At 49.6% G+C, this 12,058-nt stretch overlaps 1 protein-coding gene across 1 annotated transcript in view; it reads left to right on the top strand.

The window, feature by feature from the left end:
* The window catches only part of LOC132577637 (transcription factor COE3-like), a 134,385-nt gene that overhangs the window by 118,262 nt on the left and 4,065 nt on the right, over positions 1–12,058 (top strand). Inside the window, 4 exon segments of the mRNA XM_060247427.1 lie at positions 4,432–4,549; positions 7,011–7,084; positions 7,086–7,145; positions 11,263–11,386. Coding sequence (XP_060103410.1) covers positions 4,432–4,549; positions 7,011–7,084; positions 7,086–7,145; positions 11,263–11,386 — 376 coding nt within the window.

The following is a 12,058-nucleotide window of genomic DNA, read 5'->3' as shown; positions in this document are numbered from 1 at the left end:
GGGATGGAGCCTAAGGAGGGCAGAGTTTGGACAAAGGAGGGACCTCAGAGAGGTAGAAGGCCATAGAATTCACCTGCAAAAGCTGCCATTTTTGCCAGTGGAACTGAATTCTGTTGTCTGCAAATCAGCCGTAATTCCAGAAGATCTCCAGGTCCCACCCAGAGGTTGTGCAATCCAGAGAATCACGGTAGAGAGCGATAGGAGAAAAACCTCAGTTTCCATGAAAACCAGCCTCAATACAATAGGAATAAGAACATAAGAGAAGCCCTGTTGGACCAGGCCAATGGCCCATCCAGTCCAACACTCTGTCACACAGTGGCCAAAAATTTTATATATATATATATATATATATATATATATATATATATATATATATATATATACACACACACTGTGGCTAATAGCCACTGATGGACCTCTGCTCCATATTTTTATCTAAACCCCTCTTGAAGGTGGCCATGCTTGTGGCCGCCACCACCTCCTGTGGCAGTGAGTTCCACATGTTAATCACCCTTTGGGTGAAGAAGTACTTCCTTTTATCCGTTTTAACCTGTCTGCTCAGCAATTTCATCGAATGTCCACGAGTTCTTGTATTGTGAGAAAGGGAGAAAAGTACCTCTTTCTCTACTTTCTCCATCCCATGCATTATCTTGTAAATCTCTATCATGTCACCCCCGCAGTCGACGTTTCTCCAAGCTAAAGAGCCCCAAGCGTTTCAACCTTTCTTCATAGGGAAAGTGTTCCAGCCCTTTAATCATTCTTGTTGCCCTTTTCTGGACTTTCTCCAATGCTATAATATCCTTTTTGAGGTGCGGCGACCAGAACTGCACACAGTACTCCAAATGAGACCGCACCATCGATTTATACAGGGGCATTATGATACAGGCTGATTTGTTTTCAATTCCCTTCCTAATAATTCCCAGCATGGCGTTGGCCTTTTTTATTGCAAACGCACACTGTCTTGACATTTTCAGTGAGTTATCTACCACGACCCCAAGATCTTTCTCTTGGTCAGTCTCTGCCAGTTTACACCCCATCAACTTGTATTTGTAGCTGGGATTCTTGGCCCCAATGTGCATTACTTTGCACTTGGCCACACTGAACTGCATCTGCCATGTTGACGCCCACTCACCCAGCCTCAACAGGTTCCCTTGGAGTTCCTCACAATCCTCTCTGGTTCTCACCACCCTGAACAATTTAGTGTCATCCGCAAACTTGGCCACTTCACTGCTCACTCCCAACTCTAAATCATTTATGTACAAGTTAAAGAGCATGCGACCCAGTACAACAAAAATAATGGCTGTGTTGAATACAGACATTCGTTCACTCTTCTGAATACAAAAATATTACCATAACATACCCTACTAAGTGGAACAGTGCAAAACAAGGACCTAAAAAAATATTAAATGAGTCCCAAAGGATCGAGCACAGTTCAAAAGTCGAAGTATTTTCATGGTCCCGATAATTTTTGCATACATGAGTTGAAGAAACGTTTTTCCATGTACGAACAGCTTGGAGAAGTAGAAATAGCAGCAACGAGGTGGTACTTTTTGAGTCCCCCGTTTCACGAAGGGTTTATCCAACGTGCAGCCTTTCAAATCAGGGCACGGCAAGAACCATAAACTTGCACACGCAGCCAAGTGTCAAAACTTCACTGGCACGCCCTCTCTTACACTCTTTTGACTTCCTTACAGAATGTATTTATTTGTATATTGTGTTTATAGCTCACTTTTCTCCCCAGCGGCTTACGTCGCTTTCCTCTCCCCCATTTTCTTCTCACACCAACCCTGTGAGGTTGGATAGGCTGAGGGTGTGTGACTGGCTCAGGGTAGGGTTGCCAAGTCCAATTCAAGAAATATCTGGGGACTTTGGGGGTGGAGCCAGGAGACTTTGGGGGTGAAGCCAGGAGACATTAGGGGTGGAGCCAAGATCAAGGCTGTGACAAGCATCATTGAACTCCAAAGGGAGTTCTGGCCATCACATTTAAAGGGACGGCACACCTTTTCAATTCCTTCCTTCTATAGGATATAATGAAGGATAGGGGCACCTTCTTTTGGAGCTCATAGAATTGGACCCCCTGGTCCAATCTTTTTGAAACTTGGGGGGTATTTTGGGGAGAGGCACTAGATGCTATACTGAAAATTTGGTGCCTCTGCCCCAAAAAACACCCCCCCCCCAGAGCCCCAGATACCCGTGGATCAATTCTCCATGATTTTCTACAGGAATAAATCTCCATAAGGAATAATAGAGTTCCCAGCAGACATTTCCGGGGGATCCCCTGCCCCCACCTGGGGATTGGCAACCCTAGCTCAGGGCCACCCATCAAACTTCCATGACAGTATAAGGATTCGAACCTGAGTTCCCCAGATCTTCGTTCGACTCTTTGACCAGTACACAGTGCTGGCAAAATCTTCCTGGGGGGGGGGGGGGCTCAGATTTCCTCTGCAGACCTCTCCATGCGGTGCTGAGCACCGGCCCAGCTCAGCTTCAACAGCAGGATTGTGTTAGATGCTTCTTTCATAAACTTTGTAAAGTGCCTGGCGCATTGATGGCCGCACCAAACGAATCAATAATGCATTAAAATTCACACGTTGCCCTCTTAAAGAAGGGCCTCGTAGAACGGCGCCCTCTCCGCATTCATTAGCCACTGGGAGAAAGCACTTTGCTTCCAGCGGCCAGCACCGAGGGGCTTATTCATGGCTCGAGAGCCCCCACCTCACATTCTCATGCCCTACAAGAAGAGAGCTCTTCTAATGGTAATGGAAGCCTCACCCTCTGCTCTGAGCCAGCAAACCTTCACCACTAAGCTCCCCTGAGTAGATAAGTAGCAGGATTTCCCATGCATGCATGCATCCATCCATGCCTTCCTTCCTTCTTCCCGCCCTCCCTCGCTTCCTTCTTCCCTCCCTCCCTCCCTCCCTCCCTCCCTTGAAGGTTTTTAAAGAGAGGCTAGAGGGCCATCTGACAGCAATGCACATCCTGTGAATTTAAGGGGAGGCATTTGTGAGTTTCCTGCATTGTGCAGGGCGTTGGACTAGATGACCCTGGAGGACCCTTCCAACTCTATGATTCTATTATTCCCTCCCTCCCTCTCTCCCTCCCTTCCTTCTTCCCGCCCTCCCTCACTTCCTTCTTCCCTTCCTCCTTTCATTCTTCCCTCCCTCCCTCCTTCCCTCCCTCCCTTCCTCTTTCTTTCTTTCTTTCTTTCTTTCTTTCTTTCTTTCTTTCTTTCTTTCTTTCTTTCTTTCTTTCTTTCTTTCTTTCTTTCTTTCTTTCTTTCTTTCTTTCTTTCTTTCTTTCCATAGCACTAGGAAAAGACAGAAGCTCAGTTGCCACTGTGTGACGCAGAGTGTCAACACATATATTAGCCACTGTGTGACACAGAATGTTGGACTGGATGGGCCATTGGCCTGATCCAACAGGGCTTCTCTTATGTTCTTATGTGACACAGAGCGTTGGACTGGAGGGGCCACTGGCCTGATCCAACATAAGAACATGGCTTCTCTTATGTGACACGGAGCATTGGACTGGAGGGGCCATTGGCCTGATCCAACATGGCTTCGCTTATGTTCTTATCTGACGCAGAGTGTTGGACTGGATGGGCCATTGGCCTGATCCAACATGGCTTCGCTTATGTTCTTAAGTGACACAGAGTGTTGGACTGGAGGGGCCATTGGCCTGATCCAACATGGCTTCGTTTGTGTTCTTATGTGACACAGAGCGTTGGACTGGAGGGGCCACTGGCCTGATCCAACATGGCTTCTCTTATGTTCTTATGTGACACAGAGCGTTGGACTGGAGGGGCCATTGGCCTGATCCAACATGGCTTCGTTTGTGTTCTTATGTGACACAGAGCGTTGGACTGGAGGGGCCACTGGCTTGATCCAACATAAGAACATGGCTTCTCTTATGTTCTTATGTGACACAGAGTGTTAGACTGGAAATGTTGTAGTTCTCTTAAAAGATGTGTTAGGTTTTTGTGGAGGTTCGTTGGAACCTTTAGTCCCTGCACCACTTGGAGGTTGGCAGCCCTAACTTTATGGTATAAAAGGTAAAGGTAGTCCCCTGTGGAAGCACCAGTCATTTCCGACTCTGGGGTGACGTTGCTTTCACAACGTTTTCATGGCAGACTTTTGACGGGGTGGTTTGCCATTGCCTTCCCCAGTCATCTACACTTTCCCACCAGCAAGCTGGGGACTCCTTTGGCCGACCTCGGAAGGATGGAAGGCTGAGTCAACCTGGAGCCGGTTACCTGAACCAGCTTCCACTGGGATCGAACTCGGGTCGTGAGCAGAGGGCTCCGACTGCAGGACCGCAGCTTGACCACTCTGCGCCACGGGGCTCTTAGCTATATGGTATCAAAGTGTAAAAGGATCTGTCCCTTTCGGGCCAGTTTTTTTTTACAACAGCCCCGACTTCTCCTCCCTCCAGGTTGTGGTGTCGACGACAGTCAACGTGGATGGGCACGTCCTCGCGGTTTCAGACAACATGTTTGTACACAACAATTCCAAGCATGGCCGTCGGGCCCGGAGGTTGGACCCTTCAGAAGGTAAGCTTCTTTTAGGATCCCGAGACTCTCGAATCAGATTGCAGCCCATCCAGCCAGGTGCCTGTGGAAGCTCACGAGCAGGGCGTGGAGGCTAGGCCTTTCCTGTGTATTCAGAGATACAGTGCTCCTGTACAGAGAGGTTCTATTCATCTGTCCTGGCTAATAGCCGTTTATAGGCTGATTCTCCTTCCATTTGCATCACAGCTTGCTTTGCCAGGCTTGCCCAATTGAACAGGAGCGACAAAGCAAAGCCTCTATTTTCTCCACTGGCCGACCAGCGCATGAAGCAACTTTTGTGCAAAAGCTCGCCATGCCCAGCCGTTTCATGTTTTCCCCCTGGGTCTTGGGCTCAAAGCATTGAGCGTGAGATTTCTGTAAGGAATGGCAACAGATCAAAAGTAGGTTTGCAGCTTAACAGCCACGCACCTGAAGAGCCTACTCAGGATTGCTACGACACAGACATAGTCTCCAGGTTTTGATGCAATAATTCAGAGCAAAAGGTGTCGGTTATAAGAGGCTGTTAAATGAACACAATATTGCAAGAGGGTTAACCCTTTAAGCATATTCTATTTTTAGGTTTTTCCAAAGCCTTGAATTGCATTTGTCGGTGTCCTTTATAAAGTTTATACCTCCGCTAGCTGGTGTTACATTTTATGACACGCATGGCCCAGCCCTACAAGGTCTCATTCGTGTCAGATCCGGCCCTCATAACAAATGAGTTCGACACCCCCTGAAGGGAACGTTGTGTGTTCGTTCGAAACGCAGCTTCCTTAAGCGCACTCCGCCCACTTCCCTCCCTCTGCCTGATGAAGAATTCTGTGCCACTCTGAAGCTTCCACAGGGTCTGTTTTGTATCTCGTCCCCTCCATTATACATCTGTCCCCTGTTTCCCCAGCTCTCCCCCCTGCCATCTGTGTCTGGTGTAGGGTTGCCAATCCCCAGGTGGGGGCAGGGGATCCCCTGGCTTGGAGGCCCTCCCCCCGCTTCAGGGTCATCAGAAAGTGGGAGGAGGGAAATGTCTGCTGGGAACTCTATTATTCCCTATGGAGATTTATTCCCATAGAAAATCATGGAGAATTGATTCGTGGGTATCTGGGACTCTGGGGGGGGCTGTTTTGGGGGGGTAGAGGCACCAAATTTTCAGTATAGCATCTAGTGCCTCTCCCCAAAATACCCCCCAAGTTTCAAAAAGATTGGACCAGGGGGTCCAATTCTATGAGCCCCAAAAGAAGGTACCCCTATCGTTCATTATTTCCTATGGAAGGAAGGCATTGAAAAGGTGCGCCATCCCTTTAAATGTGAGGGCCAGAACTCCCTTTGGAGTTCAATTATGCTTGTCACAGCCTTGATCTTGGCTCCACCCTCAATGTCTCCTGGCTCCACCCTCAAAACTCTCCTGACTCCACCCCCAAAGTCCCCAGATATTTCTTAAATTGGACTCTCTTCCCCCCGTGCTCGCTCACCCCAGTCCTTGATTCTCTGCATTGTCTCTCCCCTTCCCATCTCGAAGTCCAGAAAAGGGCAACTAGAATGATTAAAGGTTTGGAACACTTTCCCTATGAAGAAAGTTTAAAATGCTTGGGGCTCTTTAGCTTGGAGCAACGTCGACTGCAGGGTGATGAAAGAGGTTTACAAGATTCTGCATGGGATGGAGAAGGGAGAGAAAGAAGTATTTTTCTCCCTTTCACACAATAGAAGAACTCGTGGGCATTTGATGAAATTGCTGAGCAGTCACGTTAAAACGGATAAAAGGAAGTCCTTCACCGAAAGGGTGATTAACCTGTGGAATTCACTGCCACAGGAGGTGGTGGCAGCTACAAGCATAGCCAGCTTCAAGAGGGGATTGGATAAAAATATGGAGCAGAGGTCCATCAGTGGCTATTAGCCACAGTGTGTATATATATAATTTTTTGGCCACTGTGTAACACAGAGTTTTGGACTGGATGGGCCACTGGCCTGAATCCAACAGGGCTTCTCTGATGTTCTTATGTGGACACAGAGTGTTGGACTGGATTGGCCACTGGCCTGATCCAACAGGGCTTCTCTGATGTTCTTATGTGACACAGAGTGTTGGACTGGAGGGGCCACTGGCCTGACCCAACATGGCTTCTCTTATGTGACACAGAGTATTGGACTGGATGGGCCACTGGCCTGACCCAACAGGGCTTCTCTTCTGTTCTGATGTGACACAGCGTGTTGGACTGGATGGGCCATTTACCTGATCCAACAGGGCTTCTCTTCTGTTCTTATGTGACACAGAGTGTTGGACTGGATGGGCCACTGGCCTGACCCAACAGGGCTTCTCTTCTGTTCTTATGTGACACAGAGTGTTGGACTGGAGGGGACACTGCCTGATCCAACAGGGCTTCTCTTATGTTCTTCTGTGACACAGAGTGTTGGACTGGAGGGGCCACTGGCCTGATCCAATATGGCTTCTCTTATGTTCTTATGTTCTTTGAAGCTGCCACCCCCTGCATCAAAGCCATCAGCCCCAGTGAAGGATGGACCACGGGAGGCGCCACCGTCATCGTGATCGGGGGACAACTTCTTCGACGGGCTTCAGGTCGTCTTCGGGACCATGCTGGTGTGGAGCGAGGTGGGTCACAGAGGGTGTGTCCGCACTGAGGCTCCTGACCTTCTCCAGAGGGCAGGGGTCTCCTACCTTTTTAAGCCTGCAGGCGACTTCCCACACGGGGTGATGGGGGCAATCACAAAATGGATGCTGTAGAAAGGGGTGGCCAAACTGCAGCTCGGGAGCCACACGTGGCAGTTTCACACATACTGTGTGGCTCTCAAAGCCTCCACCGCCCCATTAGCCAGCTTGGAGAAGGCAGTTGTCTCTTTAAATCACTTTCCCAAGCCAGCTGGCAGCTTGGAGAACGCATTTAAAGTTAAAGTTGCTTTTGTTCCACTCTCACTTCCTCCTCCTCTTCCCAACTATTTGTCTTCCTTCCTTTCTTCCTTCCAGTCTGGTGTTGTGGTGAAGTGCGCAGACTCTTATCTGGGAGAACCTGGTTGGATTCCCCACTCCTCCACTTGCACCTGCTGGAATGGTCTTGAGTCAGCCAGAGCTCTCTATCTGGGAGAACCGGTTGGATTCCCCCTCCTCCACTTGCACCTGCTGGAATGGCCTTGGGTCAGCCAGAGCTCTCTTATCTGGGAGAACCGGGTTTGATTCCCCACTCCTCCACTTGCGGCTGCTGGAATGGCCTTGGGTCAGCCAGAGCTCTCTTATCTGGGAGAACCAGGTTGGATTCCCCCCTCCTCCACTTGCACCTGCTGGAATGGCCTTGGGTCAGCCAGAGCTCTCTTATCTGGGAGAACCAGGTTTGATTCCCCACTCCTCCACTTGCACCTGCTGGAATGGCCTTGGGTCAGCCAGAGCTCTCTTATCTGGGAGAACCGGGTTGGATTCCCCCCTCCTCCACTTGCACCTGCTGGAATGGCCTTGGGTCAGCCAGAGCTCTCTTATCTGGGAGAACCGGGTTGGATTCCCCACTCCTCCACTTGCAGCTACTGGAATGGCCTTGGGTCAGCCAGAGCTCTCTTATCTGGGAGGACCTGGTTGGATTCCCCACTCCTCCACTTGCAGCTGCTGGAATGGCCTTGGGTCAGCCATAGCTCTGGCAGAGGTTTTCCTTGAAAGGGGCAGCTGTGGGGTGGGGGGAGGGGGGGGGGGGAAGAGTCCTTTCAGCCCCACCCACCTCACAGCCCCACCCACCTTCCTTCCTTCTGAGAAGGAGGGTTTGGAATAGTGGTTAAGTGTGTGGACTCTTATCTGGGAGAACCGGGTTTGATTCCCCACTTCTCCACTTGCAGCTGCTGGAATGGCCTTGGGTCAGCCAGACCTCTTGCAGAAGTTGTCCTTGAAAGGGCTGCTGCTGTGAGAGCTGTCTCAGCCCCACCCGTCTCACAGCCCCACCTACCGTCCTTCCTTCCTTCCTTCCTTCCTTCCTTCCTTCCTTCCTTCCTTCCTTCCTTCCTTCCTTCCTTCCTTCCTTCCTTCCTTCCTTCCTTCTTCCTTCCTTCCTTCCTTCCTTCCTCCCTTCCTTCCTGTCTTGCAACACTCCAAACATCTGCTGTTCATGTCTTGTGGCTCTCAAACATCTGATGTTTATTTTATGTGGCTTGCACGTTAAGCAAATTTGGCCACCCCGCTATAGAAGTAGCAACCAACCACAAAATGGTGGCCACAGGAGGAGGAGCCAGTCGCAAAATGGCTGCCGCAAGAGGTGGAGCCTACCACAAGATAGGAGGAATTATACATAATTTCAGTAGTAGCTCTTCAGCGTTTCAGGCAGAAGATCTGTTTATCAGGATGCCCTTTTAGAATTTGCATACTGTTTTACAATATTTTCTTCCGCACACGCAGCTTTCCTTCATTCACACTGTGAAGATCCTTATGCTGTCGTGGCAGCTGCTGCCAAAGGAATGTTCTTAAAAAAAAAAAAAGATTGGCACAACCAATCTAATTTCCAGTGGCCAATCAGAAGCCTTTCTAGGTAAAAGCACCACCTGGCCCCACCCCCTAGTCATAAACACTATTTGAAAAAACATTCGGTGGGCACCTGAAATGTGTTGGTGAATGTTAGGGTACCATTTTGGGGACTGCTAATATAGGGAATAAGAGCCCCGTGGCATGGAGTGGTAAAGCTGCAGTACTGCAGTCTGAACTCTCTGCTCACGACCTGATTTCGATCCCGGGGGAAGCTGGGTTTTCAGGTAGCCGGCTCGAGGTTGACTCAGCTTCCATCCTTCCGAGGTCGGTAAAATGATTACCCAGCTTGCTTGGGAGTGAAGTGCAGATGACTGAGGAAGCAATGGCAAACCATCCCGTAAAAAGTCTGCCATGAAAACGTGATGCGACATCACCCCAGGGTCGGAAACGACTAGTGCTTGCACAGGGGTCGGCCTTTTTAAATATAGGGAATGCTGGTAATTGTGTTGGGGGAGGGAGGCTAAAAATCCCTAAGAGAGAATTGTCTGTGTCCTTATCAAACCACCGTTCCCAAATTCTTTGAGAGAAGCTGCAGCGGGTGAACTATTGAGTTATCGATTGCCTTTTTTAACCTGCTTTTGAGCCAAAGCCACTTCTAGCGAGAAATATAAATATAATTAAAACGGGCTTAGGAAGCCGCTCTTTGCGCCCGGGTCCAGGCACCGTGGAGGGGTGGGGGCCGCCTCTCTGCTTCCTTGTCTCCTTCTGGTCTCAGCAATGACAGTTCGTAACTGGGGGTGGGCGGGGGGGTGTTCCTCAGCAGAAGCAATGCAATCACTCCTCTGATCGAATGGCAATTTGATCGCCGGTTGCGAGCTGCATCCTCAATCACTCAAAAAAATTGCGGACGGCGCATTCGTTTGCCGTAGAAATAAGGCCAAGGTGTGTGAGGACACCCCCCCCACACACACACACACACTTTTGTAGGACAGAGGAGAGAGCAGCCCTTGTCCCAGAGGAGGGACGGTGGCTCAGTGGTAGAGCATCTGCTTGGCATGCAGAAGGTCCCAGGTTCAGTCCCCAGCATCTCCAGTTAAAGGATCAGGCAGGAGGTGATGGGAAAGACCTCTGCCTGAGACCCTGGAGACTAATGGAGAAGGGCTGTGGCTCAGTGGTAGAGCATCTGCTCGGAATGCAGAAGGTCCCAGGTTCAATCCCCCGGCATCTCCAGTTGGAACGACCAGGCAGGCGGTGATGGGAAAGACCTCAGCCTGAGACCCTGGAGACTAATGGAAGGGCTGTGGCTCAGTGGCAGAGCCTCTGCTTGACATGCAGAAGTTCCCAGGTTCAATCCCCAGCATCTCCAGTTAAAGGATCAGGCAGGAGGTGATGGGAAAGACCTCAGCCTGAGACCCTGGAGACTAATGGAGAAGGGCTGTGGGGTCAGTGGCAGAGCCTCTGCTTGGCATGCAGAAATTCCCAGGTTCAATCCCAGCATCTACAGTTAAAGGATCAGGCAGGAGGTGATGGGAAAGACCTCTGCCTGAGACCCTGGAGACTAATGGAAAAGGGCTGTGGCTCAGTGGTAGAGCATCTGCTTGGCATGCAGAAGGTCCCAGGTCCAATCCCCGGCATCTCCAGTTGAAAACGACCTGTCAGGCGGTGATGGGAAAGACCTCAGCCTGAGACCCTGGAGGCTAATGGAGAAGGGCTGTGGCTCAGTGGTAGAGCATCTGCTTGGTAAGCAGAAGATTCCAGGTTCAGTCCCTGCCATCTCCAATTAAAAAGGATCCAGGCAAATAGGCATGAAAAACCTCAGGAAGGAAGGAATGAGTCCCTGCTGGGCTTTTCCTACAAAAAGCCGTGTGTGAAACAATGGTGATGCCAGGGGTGTGGCCTAATATGCAAAGGAGTTCTTGCTGGGCTTTTCCTACAATAAAAGCCCTGCAGGACGCTATCCATAGCAGTACAAGCCATAGTCCCCAATCATTTATCAAAGCAAGCTTATAAAGCCATTTTGTGCGCTGCAACTCCTTTGCATATCAGACCACACCCCTGATGTAGCCAATCCTCCTGGAGCTGCCAGTAGGGCCCATACTGAGAGCCCTGTAAGCTCCTGGAGGATTGGCTGCATCAAGGGGGCGTGTCCTAATATGCAAAGGAGTTCCTCTGCAAGAAAAGCTCTGGGCATGCCATTCTAGAAGTGGGGGTGGGAGGGGGGAGTCACAACAGAACAGACATGTGTACGGGAGTCTGTCGATTTTGCCCATTGCAGGTCAGCACCCCTGCTAATGTGAGCGAAATTGTCACGATGGAGCAAAGGGTGAGAGAAGCGGTCCACGGACAAGAGGGTTCCAAGGCCGTGAAGGGTTTTGTGCATGAGAGCCAAGCTGAGCTGGGTATCCCGACAAGCGAGTAGGAAACCCGTGGCACAGAGCGGTAAAGCTGCAGTACTGCAGTCCTAAGCTCTGCTCACGACCTGAGTTCGATCAGGTAGATGGCTCCAGATTGACTCAGCTTTCTATCCTTCCGAGGTCGGTCAAATGAGTACCCAGCTTGCTGGGGGGAAAGATAGATAGATAGATAGATAGATAGATAGATAGATAGATAGATAGATAGATAGATAGATAGATAGATAGATAGATAGATAGATAGATAGATAGATAGATAGATAGATAGATAGATAGATAGATAAATTTATTGTCATTGTTCTCAAAAAAGAAAATGAGAGCAACGAAATGAGTGCTCTTCCACAAAACATACCAACGCGTCAACACCCCCCAAAAAAGGACATATACATAGACCATTTAAATGCATCTAAAAACAAATAACCATTCATAGAAGACATTAGCCTCACAGGAGGTATTCATAAAAGCCGATAACACAGCCACAAACAACACCCATCCACAGAACACTGAGCTGCAGCAAGTGATTGCGCCGCCATCTTAGCTAGAAAACAGTGAAAGTGTAGGAAAGTGTAGATAACTGGGGAAGCAATGGCAAACCACCCCATAACAAAAGTCTGAGTTTGATCCCTGGCGGAAGCTGGGTTCAGGTAGCTGGCTCCGGGT

This window comes from Heteronotia binoei, chromosome 9 (assembly GCF_032191835.1).
Source record: "Heteronotia binoei isolate CCM8104 ecotype False Entrance Well chromosome 9, APGP_CSIRO_Hbin_v1, whole genome shotgun sequence".
NCBI lineage: Eukaryota > Metazoa > Chordata > Lepidosauria > Squamata > Gekkonidae > Heteronotia > Heteronotia binoei.
Note: the sequence above shows the minus strand (reverse complement) of the source record. Positions and strands in the feature narration are given on the sequence as shown.